Below are 24170 nucleotides of genomic sequence, written 5' to 3'. Positions count from 1 at the left end.
CCCCAAAACAAAATAAAACAAAACAAAAAGTCTTTCAATGCTCACCGTTCAGGCAGCAAGAGCAGCACGAGTGAATGGCATCAGCTGGGAGAGGTGGTGGCAGCCTGGACAGACAGGAGAGCTGCGTGCCTTCCTCTCTCACCCTGTCCCCGGCTGCCTCCCCAGCACAACTGGCACCTCGGGCACCACATTTGGCACTGCTCGCTGGTCCTGTCTCACCTGGTAACAAAACTACTCGGTGTGCAAATAAAGGGGCTGTGCAGGGCTCGCCGTAGGGACATCTGGTGGGGGACAGAGCAAATTACATCCTCGTTTGGAAAGGGGTTCCCTCTCTTACACACGTGTGCAACTCAGTCGGTAATATCTACATAATGAGGAAGGCTTGAGTCACATCACATGCCTAAACTGCATCTTGAAATGTCTAGTATTTGGCATTTGTTTCACTCATATCAGTAGGGCATTTACTGGGCCGACACATTATGCTTCTCCAACTGGTGTTCACTCTGATGGAGCATTTATTTTAAAGGTCAGCACGTTCTCCCCTCTTCCACAAAACCTGCCATGTTTAATGTAGGGATAACAGGGTGTGCATAGTGCCCTTCATTAGAAGCTTCTAGAGGCTGTATTACATTAGAAGTGAGTGCATTTAATTTACTGACAAGTTGTTCAAATTATTCAAATTCAGCAATGATTTGATTGTGTTGGAAGACAGTACAGAGAGTGCAGATGGTGAGAACAGATGTGATACCCCAAAACAACTAGTTCTGAGGACTCTGCAACCACACTGCATGTGCTTGGGAGGGGATTCCTTCAGACCAACTGGTCTCACAGACTGAATGTCCCTTCATGGACAGAGAGTATCTTCCACTTGACTCAGCCTGCTTGCAAGAGTTCTTTTTTTCCAGTATACTGATCCTGTTAACAGCAGTATTCCTTGAAATCCCTTTCCAACAAGGACTCTGGCAGATGCAGTATTCAATTAGAATTATGAAACAAGGGTTTTTTAACTTGAAGGCCAAATGAAGTCAGCAGAACACAGTGGCTACACCACTCAGRTTTCTTAACACTGACCAATGCATTTCACTCAGCTACAGCCACAGACACACAGACTGCAAGATGGTTTGAAAGTAACTGGTATGGACCCTGGAAAGTTGGCAGCTAGAGGACTACTAGGAAAAGATTTCAGAGTCCCTGGAAGCCTACTAGCTGTGACAATCAAAGTTTTGATTTACACCTACAACACACCCATACTAACARGTTCAGTGGGCATTGAGTGACCAGCACCAGACAGGATCAGCAATGATCAGGTGCAGGTGTCTCTGAGCATTAAACGTTTCACAACTGGCAAAATTCTTTCTCTCGTTAAAGAGATGGAGATGCCTGGAATAAGCCTATATAGTGATCCTCCTTTTCTGGATTCCTTTGGCATACCCAGTTGTAGCAGTGTCCCATGGTGCTCCTACTGGAGGAGGTAACTCATCTGAAGAATCTGGGTTTGTGTCACTGGATTGCATCAGAAAATTAAACTGCAAGCTTCTGCTGGAGTTCCCTTTTTTTAATCTTTTTCTAGAAAACAAGTATAAAAATATTCCAGAAAGAAATGCAGTGCAAAGAATGTTGTATGCTCAAAATCAGAGCAAAAGAGGATAATAAATATAGCAAAAAAATGTAATAAAATAATAATTTCTGAAAGATAATTCACATTTATGGTTCCACACAGTGGCACAGTTTTACTGTGGGACTACAGCACTGTCACATTTCAGTACCCCTGACTGTTTCAGAGGGAGTTTTTGCTGGCTGTAGTGACAGCTGACAGTGGTCAGATGAAATAGAAAAGGTCTTTGACAATCATGTCACCATTCCTGAGCCTGATGTCATCCCCCTGTGAAATTTCTGCTATCAATATACCAGTCTGAATAATCTTTGGGATAAGCCCTTCAGGCTGCAATTTCCCAGCATCTTAGTTTTCGTTGGCATGTGGTAACGCATATATTTCCAGAACTTGGTGTGTGGAGCAGCGGAAAAGGAAGACTTCCAGGTAAYGATTGGTAAAATCCGAAGTGCTTTCTTCACTACTGGAGGCAAAGTCTCTGGCTCTTGGAAATCCTGGAACTTTATTAACACTAGTTTGATCCTTTTATCTTCCAACGCACAGTTCACTGCTGCCTGCAGTTCAAAGATGCTTGGTCCACTGACATAGGCTGGGCTCAAAATAATTATTACCCGTCTGCTTTGTTTAATAGCTGTTACAACTTCATCTGTGTATGCTGSAGAGGAAATGGTGAGAGTTATTGCATTCTACAATGGAGTTTTTATAACATCAATTCCTTTATCAACAGCTAAAACCCAAGGAAAGCCAAGAACAGGAACACTGAGCAATCACACAACCCCCAGAAATGTGTCTGCTACCAGAGGGTTCCACGGCTGTTTGTATATAACTGAAGAACACAACTTTCTGCTTGGGAGATGAAGGGAGCAGCTGACACCTCAACTGGCTTAGGCAGGGTCTAGAGGGATGCTTGGACTTGTCATTATCTCTCCCAGGAACAGATACTCAGGGCTTTCTAATTACTGCAGCTAGCACTGACTAAAGTTGCTCAGGAAGTAACTACTGAAATGTTTGAGGTCTCCTTTCCAGAGAATGGAAATTTCATCTCAGCCCAGGAGCTTCCAGTGACCTCACTCCAAAGTATGCATGCCTCAGCCACAGGGACCAGATACAAAGATCAAAACATTATGAGATTAAAGAATTCATTCACTACCAAATTACACAATTTGTTGCTCTGGTGCATAAGGTTTTTTTGGAGAGTGAAACACAATTTTATAAAAATTGAAGATTTTCAACCATCCCCAAGGACTTTACCTCCTCCTGGAAGAATATCCCTTTCCAGAATACATAACTTGTAGCCATATTTGTTTTCTAGCATATCTGGAAGAAGCTCCAGGGCAAATTTTTCCTCACTAATTAAAGGAGAGTCACTCTCAGAAGAGTCCAGTTTTGCATAGGACACAAATGCATCAAATTCCTTGCCATCTAAAACAAATAAATGAACAAATAAATGAACAAATAAATAAATACATAAATAAATACACCGTATACATTAACAAATCTGGCTGAAGCATTTAGCTTCTTTCTTAATGCTCAGTTTCCATCTATTTCTATTTAAGTAGGCACAACACAAACCTAAAATTATGACCTGCTCGTGGATTACAGCTATCCAGTTWCCTAAGACAACCTTCCTCCTCACTGTCTTGAAAGTTTTGTAGACATATGCCTCCAAAACAAATAAGGAAACTACAGATGGTCAGTGCAAGGTAGTTAAAAGATCTGGTCCCCTCCAGGCAAAAGCTCCTTTTAAAATACAATGAATCTTGAAGGAACAATGTTCTTAAATATTACCTGCTTGCAAAAGACATGCCGACTTCATAGACTGTGTAAACAGAAATTTGTGTAAGGTGCAAAACATAAGTCTGATCAAAGTATCAGCTCAAACAGCAGGTACTGCCCAGTTGTTGAACTTTGTTTAAGTCTCATTAAAAGGATGTTTGTAAGGTGCACATGGGTAAAGAATTTTTCTTAGCTTTGAGTCACCCTAGTAGCAATGTCCTGAGTTAGACCCATTTTTAACTGCAAGGCAAAAGCAATTGTATCTATTTGCTGAACAAAATCTGAAGTACTCTTAAAGTGGTAACATTTAAAAAAATAATTTCTGGTGAAAACAAAAGGTACAGTGGACCCAGTCCAGTTTCCCAGTTGCTTGAGGGCATTTAAGGCTAGATTTGACAAGGGAAGTGTTGGAGACTCAATTCTTTTGGAATGGCAGGACATCCTCAGGCAGCTGAAATTACATCGGACACGTATGTTCAACTAGCTGAGCTGTATCACATGTCAGTATAGTGAGAGAAATGAACCTATTTAGAGCAGGGTCCCACTGCAGGGTACTGCAGCAGGTTAAGCTGACAAGCCCTCTAGATTTCACCACACTGACCGTACCTTCACTGCCTGGGAAATGAGACACCTTTGTCCAGCACAGACACCTAAGTGTTGAGTACCATGACCTACACACCTCGATGTTAACATCCTGATTTCTATCCCTAGGTGTAAGATTAGGGTCACAGATATGAGCTACAGCCACCAAGTTCCCACAGGATCTGGAAAAGCACATCTGTAAAGCAAATTCAGGAAACTAATATGGATGAGGCGGGCTGAACGACAATATACAGAACCAGCACATAGCAGGAAGCATGTCATCAAAACAAAAGAGAAGTGTGCAGGTTAGGTTTGGGGCCAAGAATGGGATCAGACAACACAGGTTGCATCTCTGTTTCTCCCCTCTGCTCCTGGACACACACTTTTCAACCACATCCTTCTACTGGTGCTGAAGCTCTTGTGATAACAAGGAAGATTATTCATTTTGCTGGCTACTAATTTTCTTTTACTGAGTTATTTTTCTGCCAAGTTGAGCCAATTTAGGCCCACAAGAGTGAATGAATAACAGCAGGTACACAGGACTAATGGGGGAATTAAAGGTGGGACAGAGGGTCACTAGATTGGTTTAGCTGAAATTCAATTCATCTATACCCTAAACTAAAGCTCCTTTAAAAATAGATTTTAAATAACAATAAATTGCACTACAGCCAGGTGTTCCTCATTCAACCCACAGAGGTCACTGCAATCTTATTAGACAACAGCCATTAACACATTCTCTTAAATATTACTATTACAATAGCAAGTTAAAAACAAATACAAAGTAAGCATCATTAGGCCATTTTTTTTTTTTTTGCATAATTGTACAGGACAATTACAAGCTGAGCAATTATTGGTACAAATATTTAAGATGCTCAAAGTGTAGGAAATGAACACCTGACTTAAGCAAATTGATACTATTAGGGCTAGTATCAAGTATCCTGCATTATTTCTTTCTTCTTGTGGAAGAAGGCAGGAGTTTTAARAGATATATCTTAATTGGCTAATGAAGCAGCCTAAAGGTTAGAGAGGCATGAGAAAAATTGTGTCCTTATTGCTGCCTTCAACTACCAAACGGAAGGGTACAAAGATGATGGAGTCAGTAACAGGAGAGAATCCTGAAACAGAAAAAGTTGCAGCAAGGGAAATTCTTGTTAGATGTTAGTGAAGAAGTTTTCAGTGTGAGAGGGGTCAAACACTGGAGCATATTCTCCAGAGGGGTTGTGGCTTCTCTGTCCACAAGGTCCTGCACAGTCTGGTCTAGGTTGGCTCTGCCTTGAGCAGGTGCCATGGGGTATCTTCCAATCTTGTAGGATTCTTCAATTCCCTGATTCTCTTCTGAGAGGGACGTGAGAGAATAAATAATAAAAGGGAGGAAACAGCAAAATCAAGTCATAACTGCTGCTTTGCTGSTCTGTGAGCAAGCCCTTTCATACCTCAGGTGACTTGATATGCATCTACATCAAGTGAGAAGGACATAATCCTGCAGGTGACAACATTTTCCTTGGACAGAAAATTATCTGGGTGGGCATGGTTGATCTGCACAGCCCATATACCCCTACAGTGCAAATGGTGCTGTGTGCACGAGGTACATGAGAGTCAGGGGACACTCAGGGGATAGAAGGTGCCACAATGGAACCGAACGATGTCTTCAATGCACAAATCTTGGCAGGTCTATCTCTGTCCTACTGACATGCAAGGTGTGCTCTAGGGACTTTCCACAGGTCCTTAAATCACATTGTTACCAAGTACAGGGGAATTTTTGTGTGATTTCCCAGATCACTTATGCCAAATGCTTTAGGGCTCACAAAAATGTTTTCCAAAAGGACAGTTAATTTTCTAATTGTGTATGTATTTACAGATATCTAGATACAGTTGTTTCACACTCACATGTAAGGTACAGAGGAAAACTCAAAAACAGACTCAGACACCTCTACCTCAAACTGCATGCAGGAAYTTTTAGAAAAATTTTCTCGTGCACAAACTACCAGAATCCTTTCAATCCCCATAAGAAAATTATATGCTAAGTTCTTTGAAGTAGTCATAGTGACTCCTGATAGATTTTTTACACTGTCTACTATTTCTGTGGCCTGTTTTAACTGAGATGATAGGGCAATGCTGCTACAGAGACTTGAAAAATCAAAGGCTAATCACTCAAGTGCAAATTTCAAGCTGTTTCCAAAGSTTTTAGAAAGGAAATATGAATATTTCCTGAATATTCACTTCTCAGTTAGTGCCCTTCATCACCTTATTTCTCTCTTTTGTTTATTCTGCTGAGAAACCTTTTGGCTACAAGTGAAAAATAGAATAGACTCYGGAGTCCTTCACTTTGTTATGCAAGGTGATTTCATTCATGTCCAAAGGTTTTGTTGAACTTTTTTGAAGACTGATTTTAAATGTTGGCRATGCTAAATTATTCTCTGCAAATGGACTGCCAAAATGCAACTTCCTACTCTAATTTCCTATGGGTGAATTAGTGTAAAAGTCTAACTGACATTTCAGCTGGTGTTAGGTTTTTTTTTTTCATACTATCTGACTTTTTTTCCATTGGCATTCACTGAGCATGTTGCGAGGTTTAACAGTCATTGTATTGGCTCAAAGAGTACAGGGTCATTAAGAGCACTWAATCAAGTGAGTAATTCATGCCAGATTATCCCACAGGGCAAAAGGCAGTAGAGAAACTGGAGAAAATTTAAATTATACAAGGTTTCTTACCTTCTGTACTTTTGTTGTGGGCCAGATAACTTCGGTACATCAGCACTATTTCAATCCAGTGTTGGTAAATAAAGGCAGTGCACAAAACAAATGCAAATAGAGTAGAAATGGCACTGCACAGTACATATAAGAACAACACTGCAGAAAGAAAAGAGTCTATCATAATCTGGGTTTCCAAAATAATACTGACACTCAGATAAAAATCTCAGTCCAGAAATGGGGACAAATTATCTCCCAGTCTTTTTTCTTATCTCACTGGCAAAATTTAGGGAAGTCAGGATTTCATGTAGCTGAAAACCTTAACACAGAGTTTCAGTCTACCATAAGGGACCTTTTTTGAATGGCATCTCTTTGATGGTATGAAAAGCCAATCTGTGGTAGAAATCACAAAGAAAACAGTCTCTGGTACACTCAGATGTGCTGAAAGTGGTCATTGCCTGAGATGGAAAAGTTATATCAGAACACATAAAGCTTCACAGAGCGCAATGCTGGCATCTTCCTGTGCTACTCCAATGATGACTCCACTGTGAACTATGGGTCAACACTTTAATTTCCATACTGATTCTCGTTTTGGCCTTGAAAGGCTGCCACATTCTTATCAGTTACAATAACTTCTCAGAAACATGCATGCTAATGACAGGGAAAACAAACAGAGATGTCCTATGTAAATCAGGGAATGCTGTTGCTTTCAGCAGCCTCTCTGCTTCAGTTTAGTCGATTGCCCATTTATGTTCAYGGATGCTACTTTCCTTTTCTTCCTTCCAGTTACTCTCCATCTTCYACTTGGCTCGCCCACCTGCAGTAAGTCCCCAGACCGACCTGTCCTTAGGAGTAATCCTCAAAATACCGTGGCTTTCAAGGTATCTCTCAAATCAAACTTTTTCCACCTGGTTCAAGAAACTTCTGCCACTGGCTAAAAGTCAGGTTCAATGGGGAATTAATTATTAGAAGTAGAATAAATCAAAATGTCTCTTCAGGGGCAAATAGTCACCAATTGATAGTTTACCTCTCTGCTTTCTTTTCAGCTGGATCACAGCAGAGGCATTCCCMACTGAATTCTCAGCAAAGCATGTGAAGTTGCTTCTTAGGTCATTTTCAGTCACTTCTTTCAAAGTTGCAATATGAAGAACTGTGTGTCCCTTCAAACCTTTTGGATAAACACTAGAGAGAAAAAAATCTGTATTTGCATGATACCTTTGGTGTTCATTCATACAATGTTCCAATGTTTTACACAAAAAAGAAAAAAGAGGAGCTTGCAACTTCTTAACATTCAACTTGAACTTTTAATGGTGATGTAATATTCTGATTTAGGACTCCATTTGGTTTATACATTGTAAGAAAATACTAACATTGTAAAAAATACTTTGATAGACCTGAAGACTGAAAGGTTTATTCTTAATTAATAAACTCAACAAAATACTTACCACTTGCCTAGTTTTCAATATATACTCTCCTTTACTTTTTTAAGGTTAATTGCCGTTTTGTAAGATGTAAAATATTCTTCTGGCAGAAATGCAGAGAAATGAAACTTGAAAAATGAGCCCCAAGAGAGAACTAGCTGGTCAAAAAAGAACTGGGCAGCACAGACTCTTGCACAGGGGATGCAAAAGCCCAAGGACAGGACAGGCAAATGGAGTAAGAGAGATAAAAGGGACAGAAGTATAGGAAATGAAAACATAGCAGAGGAATCCATTCAGGGCTGTGTGAAATATRTGGGTAATATATCCCATAACTAGTGTGCCTGCAATCACTCTAGAATACCCAGGGTTTYTGAGTTTCACCATTCCCTTTTGCAAGCCACAAGTACAAGCATCTCTGGGTCATCCTAAGAGGCATCTCACGTCATGCACTGCAAAATGACAGCATCCCATGGCCCTACCTCTGCTGCCTCAAGATGYGTAGGAATGATCATGGGCAAGGATTCAACCAATCTGTTGGGGATGTTTCATTTATTTGTATTAAAAAGAAACAAACAGAAACTCTACATATGAAGAAATCTAAAAAGGTATTAAGAAGAATATTCCAAATCCAAACATTCTAAAGTTAGGAAAATCTAATATCCAGTCCACCTCATGAGTGTGTGCATGTATCTGTGTGATACCATCATTCGGATTTTTTTTTTCCTTCATGACTCCTATGATGAACTTGATTWCAGCAGTGACAGCAGAGCTTTTAGTTCCCCAGGTGCACAGAAAATTTACCATAAAGTTGACTCAGAGCTGTGYAGTGAAGGACACAGTTGTCTGTGTTGCCTCAATTCTGTTGCTTGCCCAAGTTGAGCACTGCATAAGTGAATGACAACAGGAAGAAAAGGGAAGTGCGGTGACTCTGGGGGTTCCCAAGTCACAGGAAACCTTTCCCCTACATGTTTTTTCTCTGCAGAGTATGGTAATTCTTGCCAGGGAAGACTCCTAAAAATCAGTGTCCTGAAATTCAGTGCTGCAAGGGCTCAGACTGAGCCTGTAAACACACCCTGATATCCGTGGCACACAAACTCCTCTCARTGTCCACAGTACTGTTTTACTGATCTGAGTTATTCCCACTCAGAGATCTCTCCCCAAGACAGATTGTGGGAATTGTTAGCAAGGCACAACAGGGTTTTCAAGAACTCTTGAAAACAAGAACTTGAAAAGAACTGATGCAGGCAYAGACAACCAAGCACCGCTCATGTGGAAGCTGTCTATGAGCTAAGGCAGAAGAGCTAAGATTGTGCAGAGTTTCAGTTCTTGACTTTATGGCCATCAATGTGTGCCACCAGTACATGAAGGGCATATGCCTGTGACATGCTCGTGGACATACACATTACCAGGTGAAAGAAAACAGCCTTCTAAGTTTCTTTCAATAAGTTGTAATGGAGGGACTTTAACTGTTGCTGGTGGTAGAAGTAATCAGACTACCAAGGGTGGGATGGTTTCCTTACCTTGTTTGCTGATTCAATTTCTCATTTATATTTTCTTCAYTGTTTCTTTTCCATGTTACCCTCATTGGAGAAACTAATTCAAACCCAAACTGCACACGGCATTCCAATTCAAGTGGCTTTCCTGGAACAAATTAATATAAAAAAGCATGCATGCAGGTCAGTTTTATTCCCTTCAACAGCCTAGAAAGCAAAGCTGGTTTGCTGTATCAAGATCTATAATTATTTATCAATACCTTATTTAAATATTTTCTTTTGCTTTTAGGTCAGGAATTGAAACTGAAACTTACCAAGCTCTRCTTCAAGGATCACAACACCATTTGGATACAAAAGGTTTGGTGGATGAATRGTGTTTTTTGCTGCAATTAACGAGAATATTATTAATAAGTATAGACCTATAGTGCAGAACACCACAGAAAATAGCTCACAGTTTAATTTTTCAAGTTTTAAGTAAAATTTAGACACCTAAGTCCAAGAAGATGAGTTACAGTTTTGAGGTATCTGAGAGTTGAACAGGTAACAGTTTCAACAACAAAATTTGTTTAGCTACTTGAACACCTGATATCTCATTTGCTCTGAGGCATTGTCTTCTTACATGGGCTCAGGAGCTCAGCATCAAACCTGCCCTGAAGATTATTCAGAATTCAAAAATTAGGAACTCCCCTTGCAAAACCCCCTGAAGGGTGCAATCCTCATACCAGTTCCCTGCCAAGCCTCTTTCCATGCCCAGAAAGCACACTGTGAGCACACACCACCTCATTCATAAGCACAGATACTTGTACTAAAATAGACATGTTGTTTTCAAAATTCAAGCTGCCAAAGGGCACAGATAATAACACCCACGGGTTATACAATGAACCCACCTCTCTGACATTCTAGGAAAGTCCCATGCTGCAGGAAATGGTGCCACATAGCACCTTTTTTTCTTTTTTTTTTTTTTTTTTTTTTTTTTTTTTTAATCAAGCCACAGCAGAGAAGTGTATTACACAATAACAGAATGTGTTGTGTTGGAAGGGACCCACAAGGATCATCAAGTCCAACTCCTGGCCCTGCAAAGGACTATCCCCAAGAGTCACACCCTGTGCCTGAGAGCATTGTCCAAAACTTCCTGAACTCTGTCAGGCTTGGTTCTATGACCATCCTCAGAACACTCAGAAGAGGATTTTAATGATCCTATAACTAATTCAGTTTTTCAGAACAAGAACCTGAACAAAAGATATAAATAAACATAATAAAGAAAACATTCTTTACTTCAGGTGTTTTATTCTGAGTWATGACTCACCAGTGACTTCTACTGTTACTGCTGTTCTCACTGTCCACTTGGTAGTGTTATCATACAGAGTGTAATCACACACATATATTCCAGCATCTTTGTCATAGGTTGGATTCAARTAGATTTCATTCTGCTTAAGCTTTAGGCTTGGTCTGCTTTTCTTGTAAGTTATCTGGTGACCATCCTAAAAGAAAAKAATATCAAAGAATTAGTGTTTTTTTCTTGCTGTTGTTGCTGTTATTAAATTCTATTTTTTTATGATTTTCATGGCAGTAGGGTTACATCAAAGCTTTACCACTGAAGCCCAAAAAGGGATGMATTAGGAGTTTGAGGACATTTTTCAGTTATACTAAAAATATGTTAATACCCTTGTCTTTTTTAAAATTATTTAAAATTTATGGTTGATGCGTATATGTGAAATTATGAAGCCAATCTAAATTAAAATCCTATTACTAAAGAGCAACAAAAAGGGTCACTTTTTTATTAACTAGGTTTTTTCATTTTGTAAATCAATTATTTTGCAAACATTTTCAAGTTTTTTTTATGMGAAGTAAATCATGAGTTTGGATTGTCTGAGATTGAGAACACTGTGACTACTTTAAGAAGCATGAAAATGTTTTTTTTTGAAAAGCACCCCAATTTTTCAGCTTAATATATTCTTACTCCACTGAGACCAGTAAAAATTTTCCTTAAATCAAGTTCCTGAAAAATTCCACTAATGCAAATGGGAAGAAGCTCTTTTACTTCAGTGGACTTCAGAGCAAGATGTAGTCAAAGACACAGCTCATTTAAAATTTAAAAGCAGGTGCAGAGTAGCTWTGACTAGATCATAATTCTACTTGATAGAATAAATAATGTAAATAATACCAGGTTGGAAAATGCACAGTTGCAAATTTTATTAATTTTCCTTTACTCATTTATACAGGTTTAGATGTTATGTTARCATCCTTACAAACACCAAGTCAGTAGTGATTCAGTGGTATAGTGTTTCATTAAAAACAGGAGTCTTAGAAAGAACAATTTGAAACGTTAATCTTAAAATAATTTTGTTTCTAACAAAGCCAGTTGTTCCTTATTATATTTGATGATTTCAAAATTTTAAATGTCAAAACAAAACTTYAAATGTTACATTCCAATCACATCAATTTTGTAAAGAACCTATTTTGATTCTCCATTCCTTCAATTTCTTAGCTGAAGAGAAAGCATTTTTTGGCTTCTGTTTCATAGAACAATATTTTGARTGTGGCACATTTCTTGAAAACTGTWCCTTAAAAACTTGATATMTRTCAGTTCAAGATTCTACTGCTGGGTTGAATTTCTCAGGCTGCACTGCCTGCCAAAGAAGAATTCAAGAACTATGGCACATGGACATTATCTAAACTCAAAGATCCATGTCCTGTTTTCCCTACCCAGCAGGCTGATTCTTACCTTGTACCATTTTACATCTGGCYTTTTTATATGGCTGTAACATTTTGTCCCAGGACAGGTTATTGAATTYCCACTGTCAGCAAGCAGATACAGCATATTTGTATCATAACCTGAACATTTTGCTGCCTTCTTTGTTTGAACATCCAAAACAATTTTGAGACATGGAATTTTYCCCCTGAGTGTTGTAAAAAAAATAATTATAAATTTAATACACAAAACAAAATAACAAAATAATTCTTTTAAAGAAATATAAACCTTTTGCTTTATCACTTACAATATCCTACAGATGTACACTCCAGAAGCGCTGTCCCTTATTGGTTTAAACCAAAGTGCATCCCCTTGAAAAGATAGATTTGAGCTTTCCTTGATAGCCTTCAGTGTCTCTTTTTCTTTCTGATGCCAGAACCATTTCACCATATGTTGATTTAGAAGGGAGTTGTTATAAATGTTGGTAGCATCTCTATCTGGTAAAGCACATTGCAGAACAAACTCCTCACCATTAATTGCACGATACCATATTTGAGGTACAACATGGGAACATCCTAAAAAGCAGGACAGTAAGATATTAGTACCATCTGAAAGAATGCAGAGTCATGGTAAAAAAAATAAAAAATGAGAATTAGGAACGCTACAAAAATAGAACTTTACCTTTCTTGTGTTAAAGATTTCTTTATGTGATCAGAAGATGGACTAATAGAAAATAGATTTTCTTAAATATGCTGTCTGCCAATGTTCTTGAAAACTTATTCAAATATTCTCAAAGGTTGGTTAGGCCTTTTTTCAAAAGCTTATTGTGAAGATTTTTAGTAATGTGAAGACTTTTGCATGGTGCTAACCTGTTAAATGATAACTCTATAGAAAATAAGATGCAGCTCTTCCAAATCCTCTCATAATTACAGCGAAGGGACTGRCATAAGCCTGAAGAAGCAGAACCTGCCCACCACATGCCCTATTTATGGTAAGACTGACAAATCACTTTTGCATCACTGCTTTTAAATATTTATCCTCCTATGTTTCAGCAACTGTCCCTAAAACKGAACACATTTTTTGATTCTGAAACGTTTTTTGATTCTGATCCTCCCGTTTTTTGATTCCCCTCCTGCCAGTCAGGCTGCGGTGACCCTTGAAAGTATGGCAGAATTTCACTCCAGCAGAAGGGAGRGCATGAAATCTGTTCCTCACCTGCCCACCTGGGAAATTCTGCTGTTTCATTTTCTCTTTCTGAACTAAATTGGATCAAGCTCCTCCAGATATCCTGTGTGTGTGGAAGACTTTGACAGATCAGYCTCATTCTGCTTTTGTCTTTCTTCTCCCCACTCCCTGCCTCCCTGGGCCAGATGCTGGAGATGTAAGTCACAGAAGCAATTCATTTGTTCCATTTGGGCCTCAGAAATTCTCCTTTACATTTGTTCTTTTTATTGGGGAACAGAATTTTTAGTCAAATTTAGGGTAGATTGTATTACCAAAAGCCTACAGAAAGTCTGTTTATCTGATACAAGCATTTATCTGTTTATCTGATACAAGCATTTATCTGTTTATCTGATACAAGCATTGATATGTACATTTATCTGTTTATCTGATGCAAGCATTGATATGTACTAAGCCCTCACAAAAGCATGGAAAAAGGAAGATCTTCTTTTCTTAGTTATCAGAAGGCACCACGAACACCAAACATCACTGGGGCAGATTCTTACCTGGCAAGTTAATCATCCTAATTTCTACCCCACTGACAAAAAATGTTAGTATCCAGCACAAAGTGAACATGATTTTCTTTACCAATTTTGATTGATATTCTGAGGCACTTTCTTTAAGAATTATCTTGCTTCCTATAAAAGAGGAAAACAGGGTTTTTTTGTAAATAAGAGTAAAAAAAATTGCGTACCTCTATAAAACTTTGCAATCAGTATTTCCTGCATATCGTGCTTTTTTAAAAATGGGGTTCACAGCACGTTTCCTGCTCACACTATTTCACAAGATAGATAATACTCAGGAATATGCAAGTCTCTCTAAATAGAGCTCACATAGAATTGCTTACAGATGGATTTCCAAGCCATTCTCACAGCAATGCAGAATTCCCCCTCTGGAGTGGAGATGCAGATCTTTCCTCCTTTCATAGGAGCATGTTCTCTAARATGAGAGGTAACAAATACCAAATACCACACAATATCAGCCTTCAGCTAATGATGACTGTGAGCACTAGACTGGGACAGGCATAACTGGCACCAAAAATCCATGGAGCTCTGTTGTAGCTTGAGGGTCAACAGGCCCAGAGTGAGTTGATTGGATTCCTTTGGGTTTGAATCATATCTGAAGATGCACTGCAGCTGCAAACGGCATTGAGCCCWTGAGACTGGAGAACCATGCAGAATTAAAGCCCTCAAAGCATGTCCTGTGTGGGCACAGGTCTTTGGTTCTAACTCTTTCACCCAGGAGAMGTGCTCCTGTGGGGTTTGTTACCAGCTAAAATGGACATACATTMGGATGTCTACTAGGGCTAGCAGAGCACCCTAAAAACTGCTTCTTCTCTGCTCTTTCTTCTTCTCTCCTCATGCCTTCTCAGCCACAGGCTGCCCAGTCTGCATATTAAACAGCCATGGCTTAATTTGGGTATTTAATAAGGACATATCCAGTGTCTGTGACTGACATACCTGGAGTGCCTGGTTCAGGAGTGATGAACTTTGCTGAGGCTCACTTTATACAGCTGTGCATTGTGCAACTAAGCCCTCAAGGGTTTTTTTTTTTTGTTTCCTCTAGCCACAGAGTGACTCTGCATTTGCACTGCTGTCAGAGAGGCACTGAGTCAGCCCAAGAAAAGCAGAAAAGGTTGAGCAATGGCTAGTCCCTTGCACTCATGCAAATCAGACACTACTCATAACAGTAGGTATCAACAGAGCTTCCAGTGCACACTGAGGTGGGGAGAGAGGTGATGAGAACTCCCACGCTGCACTTTTCCAGGCAGCTGTTTTGTGTCAAGGGGAGCACTTTTAGTCACCATTCTCTTCAGAATGCCTCTATTCATTGCAAGGGAATGGAATTATCTATTTTTATGCTCAGAGGTCACAGGGAGTAAGTTAACTCATTTGACCCCATCYTGGTGCTTTGTTTCAGGTTGGCTGCCAGGTGTCATCACCCCACACATCTTTTAAAATCTTCCTCAAACTCTAAGCCTGTATGCATGTCTGAATAAAGACARTTTGCTACCAGCACTGGGAGAAAGCCCTCCTTAAGTTTATCCAACTTTTTTTAACCACTGCAAAAAGATCAGTGGATCCTGACTCTCAAATCTGGCTTTATGACACCTGGGAAGTCCTTGCTCATGGCATTCAATGTCAGGAAATTGTTCTTTCCCCAGAGGGTGGTTGGGCACTGGAACAGGCTCCCCAGTTGTCACAGCACCAAGGCTGACTGAGTTCAAGTGTTTGGACAACACTCTCAGGTATGTGGTGTGATTCTTGGGGTGTTCTGTGCAGGGCCAGGAGTTGGACTCACTGATCCTTATGGGTCCCTCCAACTCAGCATATTCTATGATTCTATGATTTTATGATCTGTTTATCCATCCTCCAGACTCCACACCCCCTTGACCCCAGGCAAATGGGCAAGCCTCTCTCCTGTGACAGCACTGGTTCTTCCTGGTGACTCATTCAATCTGTTAAGCCATTAGAAGCTATTTGAAGAGTGCCTGACCTGGCACAAGATAAGCACCTCAAGCATTGACTTCCCATTTGTGTGTAACTGGGGACATACAGGCCACACGTAGTAAAACTACATCAAGCAGCCATTCACTAAGCATTTCATAATGCCACTGATGTATGATCTCTTTGTTCCCCAATGTTCTGCCACACCAATGAAATCCTCTTCAAGCTCAAAAAGGTCACCACAAATGGGAAAGAAATGCAAAAGGGAAGGTTCACTAGTGAATGCTGCAGCTTTGCTTAACAATCTTCATCATTTTTCTGTTGTCTTTAGCTAGGCATGGCAAAATACATCACTGCTTTTTTTTTTTTTTTTTGTCTTTAGCTAGGCATGGCAAAATACATCACTCCCTTTTTTTTTTTTCCTAACTGATAATACTTTTATTAGAGAATCTTGTCATCTTTGCTTTTTTTTATAGTATTTAAAAAGTATGGTAGGATGTGAAATTAAGAACTGTCATCTTGCAAGTGTGCTTGACAGGAACAGGGAAGTTCACAGCAGAAGCAGACAACAATCACCGTTTCAGTGATTTGCATTGCAGGTGGACTCAGGTGATTCAGTGACTTGGTTTACTCAATGACTCCTTTTATCTTTGTCAGTATCTATCAGAGAAAGAAAGTRCTCTAAGCAACTTAGTACCAGAAGTCTCTCTGCTTTTTCCTGCTATGTACACCCATATTATCATATCCTTAKTCTAGGGATTTAGGATGCCATTTAATTAGAAATTATCAGATATACCAGATATATCAGATATATAATATCAGATATTTCAAAGGAAGTTATTGTGGTCTTCAGATAATTTCTGGTGCTAAAAAAATGCAAGAGAGAAGAACAAGGATTGTATTATATTGCCTAGGTTTCAATCCTTGAAGGACTCTTAAAAGAAAACGTTAAATTTCTATTTCATAGAGTTTTCACAGAATCACAGGATAAGCTGAGTTGGAAGAGACCCACAAGGATCATTGAGTCCAACTCCCAGCCACTCTYGAACTCTGTCAGTCTTGGTGCTGTGACCACTTTCCAAGGGAGCCCATTTCAGCACCCAGCCCCCTTTGGGATGAAAGACCTTTTTCTAATATCCAGCCTGAACCTCCACTGACACAATTTCAGGCCRTTTCTTCAGGTCCTGTCACTGGCTGCCAGACAGAAAAGATCACTGCCTGCCCCTCCTCTTTTCCTCATGAGGAAGTTGTAGACTGTGATGAGGTSTCCCCTCAGCTTCCTCCAGTTATATACAAAATATAAGCAAAAGAAATCAAAATCAGACTCTTGAGAGCTGTGCCAAGTTTCATGATATCTCTGAAGTCTAGCAAAGAGTGGCATGCCACAATCACACCATCAAACAGTTCTGATTCTGATAAAAATCACCATCAAAGCTATCAATTCCCATGTCTTATATTCTATTTATAACAATAGATATAAATATTATRGAAACATAATCTCTTTCTAGGACTAAGATTAGTAATAGCCACATAGGAGAGAAAAAAGCTTCACCACATCTACAAAAGAGAAAAAAAAATCTAATAAAGCTGATTACTAAGACACTGCTGCTTGTCTGACCAAGCAGTTAAAGCCAATTTACTTTMAAATGCACATTTAAAGCCAATAAAATGAACTCACCTTCAAGCAGATGGGGTAGGGAGGGCTAAAATCTGAGGCTAAAACATAAAATTTTTAAAAAATTATCTTAAAATCTTACTTGCACATCCTACACAACATGATAAGAATTGTGGTTAGTTCTAGCTGTGTGCTGTGTTGAGTCTGTTTCCTTTACAGGAATTTCCTCYACCTCACTGTCATCATCCCTTCCTTTCTCAGTTTAGTTGCATTAGGCTGAAAATTTCCGGGTCCCTTTCTTGTAAAAAGAACAGGGGAAAACCTCCCAGTAAAAGATCAAAGACTTGATCCTCTTGGGTTCAAATCTTCTATTTGCATTGTGTGCAAAAAATGTGTTGGATTTTTTAGCTTGCTTCATTTAAGAAGGGCAATGTTTCCTTCCCCCCCCCCCCCCATATGCTGCTTCTAGTTCACAAAAATCTGTAGTATCTGAAATATACAAGGTTATTGCAATACAGAATAATATTCATAGTAAGAGTTGAGTTCATGGAAGTAGTTGTCCCCAGCTACTTTCCCCACCCACTGCAAGTGGGGACACTGTTACCTCCTGTCCCTGTCCTCCCAGTTGAGCCTCATTTGTTACCCAAACCCAGCTTTGGCAGAAAGAGAAGCCCTGATGAACCTGAGCCATCTGTGACTYGCCCTTTGGACCTGCTAGGAAGGCAGAGCACTTCAGCATACACAGTCCCACACAGTCCAGCCCCTCTTTCAGGCTTCCTGCTTGGATGCAAAACCCATAAAAGACAGACTGCGCAATGACTCAAACTACATAAAAGCATCTGAGAGCACTTTGCCATCAATTCAGAGCCCCTATCTCAACAGAGAATATGTAAATATATGTCCACCAGTTTGCATCAGACTTATCTCAAGAAGAGTAGGACTTGCTTTTGTTTTCTTGTGTGAGGTTCTCTATCTTAGAGTAATTGACCCAATCTGCAGTTATTTCAACAAGAACGAAAAAAAAGGCTGTTTGTTGCATAACAGGAGATTTCAGTGTTGCTTCTGTTTATGTACACATTCCTTTATGCAATGATCAGTATTAATGCTTAATTCTGTAAGGCTCTGAGCATTTGGTGATAAAGGATTTGTATTTTCAGTTTCCACCAAGTGTTTAGCTCTCTGCTTGTTCCAGACCAGAGCCCACTGATGATCAACTTGGTAATTTTCTCCTAAAATATATTCAGTGTTTTGCCCCAGTACAAAATATGTATTTGGTTAATAAGTTACAAAAGGCCCCAATGTATCTCTAGAGACTTCAGTATAAAGAATTAAGCTTTTGAAGGTGTCCCATCTGATTAAGAAGAAAAAAAAGCATTTTTGTCCCCTCTTCACTTAAAGGAATTATGGAGTGCAACACAGCTGAAGTCAAGGCCCTTCTGCCTTCAAGTTCAGATTATCAGAAAAAAATGGTTCTTTCACAGAGATGCCTTTTAAAGACACAAAATGTACTTCATTCATTTTAAGTATAAACTGTCATACTGTCCAAGTTAAAAGGCTTACCACAATCAAAAAAATATGCATAACAGCCCAACTATTACATCAGAAATACATCTTAGAAATACAACAGGAGCATCAGTCACACAGAGTTTTGAAAGCCATGCTACCTGAAGTCTGAGTGGTATGTCACCCTGGTTACCACACTGGATGGAAATCTGGTAAATATTACYAAATATTCGGTAATAATAATAAAGCCTCTGCTCCAATTCATCGCATTGTCTTCTGTAAAAAAAGCAGCCTCACACACTTGCCCTTCCAAGGTTCATATTTGTCCTTGGCTGCTAGACAAAGTATATAAAGAAAAGGGTAAAGGACCACTGCAGAATATCCCCCTCTCTCTTCCCACCCTTTTCTCCCCTTTACTCTCTTACCCTTCCACTCTGCTAAAATTATCAAATTTTATGCTATAGCTCCAGAAAATCACACCTCCCCACCCCTATGGAAAGTCAAGGTTGGGGGCCTTATCTTACCTTGTCCATCTCACTTCTGCTCAAGTGGGTAAAATGTACCATCTCAGTGTGTATGCAGCACAGCGTTTTAGTATTGGAAGGATTATGTTTTTTTAGTATTSTGGTACTATTCTAGCTGAACACATTTACACATCACCTCCTCCCCTGCCCAGCTTTGGTTAGCACCTAGTGGGTAAGAAACTTTCCACTCTGATTATATTCTACACCAAGTCAGTGGTGCTGGTTCTGCTGTCACAGGAGGTGCCTGAACATCTCAACATGAATCTCTGTCCATTTTGTACTAGTTTATGCACTCAGTGAAATGACAGTTATGGGTGGCTTGTGGAGCTTTTGGGTGACTTCTCTGTGAAATAAGGGAAGGTGGTGTTACTTAGCCCCAATTTGCTGCACTACAGTKAATTCTGCCTTGGGCATCAGGGACTAACATGTCCAGAGCCACAGAGGCATTTTGAATATACTAATAACTGAGTAACTCATGCCAACAGAGAAAGAGCTTAGCAAATTCTCACCACTGAAGCCTTTAAAACGTTTCACTGTCACAATCCTGAGCAGTTATCTAGAAAAGACTAGCGCCTCAAATTCCATAGCAATWCTTTTTTGCCTTCCTTGATAGTCTATCCTGCTTGCTGCAAGCCAAGAAACATAAACCTGACAAGGATGACCACTGCTGAATGAAAGTTTCTCTTTCAGAAACTCATTCTGCTCCAGCTCAAAAGTAAGCCAGAGCAGTTTCTGCATTATTTTCACAGGACACTTTACTGTTATAATGGCTTTAATGCCCATCATTCATTTATTCAGGGCAACATCCTTGTGTGGATATCATTCCTTAGCTTGAACAGCTCTTCTTTCTAATGCTTTTTCTTTCCTGTATGCAGTTGGTGACAATGCTCCTATTCCTTTCCCTGTTCATTTTACCAACCTAGGCAATTTAAACTCTTCTAGGATCCCTTTTCATGGTTCCCCTGGTGATTCTCACAGCTCGGCCTCACAGGTCTCAAGGTCTCACTTCACTTGAAGCAATTCATTGGTATTTGACTTTTCTTCATCATGCTGGAAGTTGGAGACTTCCTGAGATTGTGACAAGTTTTCATTTCCAATGTATGAATTCCTTTCTTGTAGATGATTTTTTGTTGCTAGTCCCTAAAGGCAGTATCTTCCTAACATACCACATAAATAAATATGCTACACATAAATAAACAATATACTACTTGTAAAGCCACCATGCACAGAGACATTGCTATCACAGCTAAAACCTAAATGCTTACTTTCAAATCTCCAGCTGAATGCCTGAATCCACAAATGAAGTCTTCAGGAGATCTTTTTGCTAGTGATATTTGGATTATTCAAAGTATATACTTCAAGACCAGACACAGCCACTTATGAGTTTGCCCAACTGTTTTCAAAAATTCAGATTTCTACAGCATTGCAAATTATTTTGGAACCTCTTACGTAAAAGCATTCCTTCACCATAGTCAAAACCCCTTGTCTCAGTTTAGAGACAATTTTAGGAGAAAATGCTCTGGAATTAACATTTCCTCTAAAGGAAAGGGCTTCAGCAATCCATTCCTGCTGAGACAAAATGAATATTGGTCTGTGAAAAGTGAAAAAAAGCAACTGTTTATTTGACAAACCAAGTGCCTGCACAACACAGAAAAATAAATTAATAACTGTTAGATATTGAACCTTCAGAACTTTACCATACACACACACACAGAGCCACAGCAGAACAAAAAAAAAAAAAAAAGAACAAAAAAAAAAAAAAAAAAAATCCAGGGGAAGGGAAAAGCTGACGGCCACATGTTAGGGAAAAACAAAATGGCAGGCGGCTTTGTCTCAGGAGAGGAAGAAGGAGCCTACGCAGCTTGGGGAAGAAAAAAAAGCAGATGGGAACCTGGTGAACCTCTGATGTTTGTCTCCTYCTCACAGCAGACGAAGCTGGTGGATTTGGAGTCCTTTCTTTCATTGCTTTAGCTTTTCCCGAAGTATGGGGCTGGGCAGAGCCACTCCAGAGGCCTCCTGCAGGTCGCTGACCGTCTGTCAGGGATTGTCTGACCAAAAGCCAAACCTAACAATCCAAGAAAAAAACAGCAGAAGCCACCGAAGAATTGCTACTACACTGCAGGGAAAAAGCTAAGCTAACAAAAACCAAGCCTAGCTCAATGCAACAAGGTAATACCTTTCTGCTTTACAAGCCAAGCACATCAGAGAGGGAGAGCTCCAAGAAAGCCCTCCCCGAGCTCCCTCAGCTCCCACCCCTCCCCTGGACTCACTTTAAAGCTTCAGGACCCATTTCTAGACACAAAGCACACGATCAGGAATAGAGCATCATCATAAAATCACCCCGAAACACCCCTAAAACAGCTGCAATGAATAGTAAACAGTTTTGCACCCCCGTACTGGAATGAGGTCTTCAGCACACAACCGAAATTGGCCTAGTATGGTAGTGGTCAAAAGAAAGAGAGCAAGAGCCCATTAATCTATTTGATTAATTTTCAGAAATATCTTAAGGCGTCAATGTACTGAACTCCTATTATTTTTGTATTTGATTGGTTATAATCARCAAATATATTACACTGAACTGTGCTATATCTTGTTGATGTTTGCACTATTTCTCATCCACAGAGGCCAGATGGGAGGTTAAACAATGCAATATAAGAGATGAAACGCTGTGATGACTTGTTTATATATTTAGCTGACAAAACAAAAAATTTATGCTATTGTGGTCTATTTGCAGCTGCTTTCACTAAAGTTCAGAGAATTTGAATTGCTAAGCTACAGGAAGCTGAAAGTTGTGGTATTGCAGAAAGCTTGGTAACTGCTGCTTCACTCAGACACTTAATGTAATTCTAGTTCAGAAAACTATTTCCCAAAAATGCAATCACATTTTCTTTTTCAGAACACTGAATAATTTTCAAGTACATCACAAGCACTTCATTAAGAAAGGCAACATTGCAAGCATTCTTCAAATCTGCAAGCCAGACCATAGTTGTCTCTGAAACAGAAGCAACTTTTTTTACTTTCTCTAAGAAATCAAGATAGAAAAGGACAACTTCAATATATAAACACAGTTCCACACGAACCTTCCAGGCCACACTCACACATCTAACATCATAACTGCTAATCTCTGTTCTCTACTCATTTTTAATGACCTGAGGAATCAATCTATCGAATTCTGAATGTGACACATAAAAATCTGGACCATTCTACATAGATTAATTATGTACTTCCTTAAGGTTAGAGATGTCCAGCGAGCACTAACCTTGCCCTGCACATACAGTAACCCGTGCCCAGAACTTGTTGGAGCATTCTTGTTGGAGCTCTCCTTTTCGTGCTGACTGCTAYAACTATGCTTAACTTCCACTACATGCTGTTGAATCTTCAGTTGCTCTGCAACAGCAAATCTTAAGGTTCCCTCTRTCCTCCAGCCCTTCTGCAAATCTCCTGTTTTCATTACAATCTGGAGAGGGGTGGAATTTGTAAGATTTGTCCTTACGCTTGGATTCAGAGTAACACATCTGCTTGGGAGGGGAAATTTACTCCCATTTCACAACTTCTACCTCTCCTCTCTCTGTAAATAATGCAGATGGTCATGAAAGAGCTGTACTTACAGTAGGAAAAACCATCTAACTGACACCTTATACAGTTATAGGCCCTTTAACAGTACTACCCTATAGTATTGATACTACATACAATAGTCCTAATTCTTCCCTGCATTTATGTTACAATTATCAATAAAGAAGATTTCTTTGATACTCTTTTTCTTCCAGCCTGTATCATGTCTGGTAGAAAGCGGTGGACCAGTAACCCTAAAAAAATGCAGATACCATGTTCTCACAGCCAGTTACTGTTGTGGTACATAGCAAGAGAGACAAGAAATTTCAAGACTGCTGGCTTGCAACAGCTGTCTCCTTACTGATCCCATCTGTGTCTTCCTCAGGGAAATTACATATTTCAATAGTTCTTTTGAATTTGGCTTCGTTTTGATCTTCCTAAATTACAAATGAGACAGTCATTGTTTGTGGTCTAACCACACTCACTTTTTTTTTTCATTTTTCCCCATACCCTAAGCTTGATTTTCAGCATTAACTTGTGGGGCATCTCTCCTCCCCACCCCTCAGGTCACACTATGAGCTGAAAAATGTTTTTTAAATATCAGCCTTGAGCAGTGCCTGAATTGAGCTCTCTTGAGCTTACCAGAAACACTACACATTYCAAGTATAGTAAATTCTATATGAATCCTTTGTTAATTTGTTTAGCTTAAGCTGTCGATTAAGTGCTGTTAAGTGCTGTTAAAACTTTAGGCTTAAACTATTGGCCAAGACTGTGGCTCAGTTTAGCTGTGGCTCTGGACCTTGTTCCTAAATGGGAGAATCTTCYTTATTTCTTTTTATCCTTACCTTTTCCTACCCTTACTCTCTTCTTCCCCCTGCTTCCCCTCCAGCCTCCACACAGGTAGCTTTAGGGATGACTTTGACTGATTGCAGGTTTTAGTCTGATTTTTGTCTGTGTGCTTTAGCCATCTAGTAAGCAGTAGAGTGAACATTGCCAATGAACTTTTTCACCTTTTCACTTTTATATTAAACCTGCTTTTGC

At 39.6% G+C, this 24170-nt stretch overlaps 1 protein-coding gene across 1 annotated transcript; it reads right to left on the bottom strand.

The window, feature by feature from the left end:
- Positions 1–1718: 1718 nt before the first annotated feature.
- On the bottom strand, positions 1719–14216 carry IL18RAP (interleukin 18 receptor accessory protein). Its single transcript, XM_057369490.1, has 11 exons — positions 14183–14216; positions 13995–14126; positions 12575–12842; positions 12301–12475; positions 10882–11056; positions 9890–9958; positions 9603–9723; positions 7689–7843; positions 6683–6820; positions 2864–3034; positions 1719–2267 (listed from the first exon to the last, which is right to left on the bottom strand). Exons 1-11 carry the CDS (start codon positions 14214–14216, stop codon positions 1900–1902), a joined length of 1806 nt encoding a protein of 601 aa, XP_057225473.1. The 3' UTR covers positions 1719–1899.
- Positions 14217–24170: the final 9954 nt, after the last annotated feature.

This window comes from Malurus melanocephalus, unplaced genomic scaffold (genome assembly GCF_030028575.1).
Source record: "Malurus melanocephalus ecotype Western Australia unplaced genomic scaffold, MMel_1.1 scaffold_111, whole genome shotgun sequence".
In the NCBI taxonomy this organism is placed as follows: domain Eukaryota; kingdom Metazoa; phylum Chordata; class Aves; order Passeriformes; family Maluridae; genus Malurus; species Malurus melanocephalus.
Note: the sequence above shows the minus strand (reverse complement) of the source record. Positions and strands in the feature narration are given on the sequence as shown.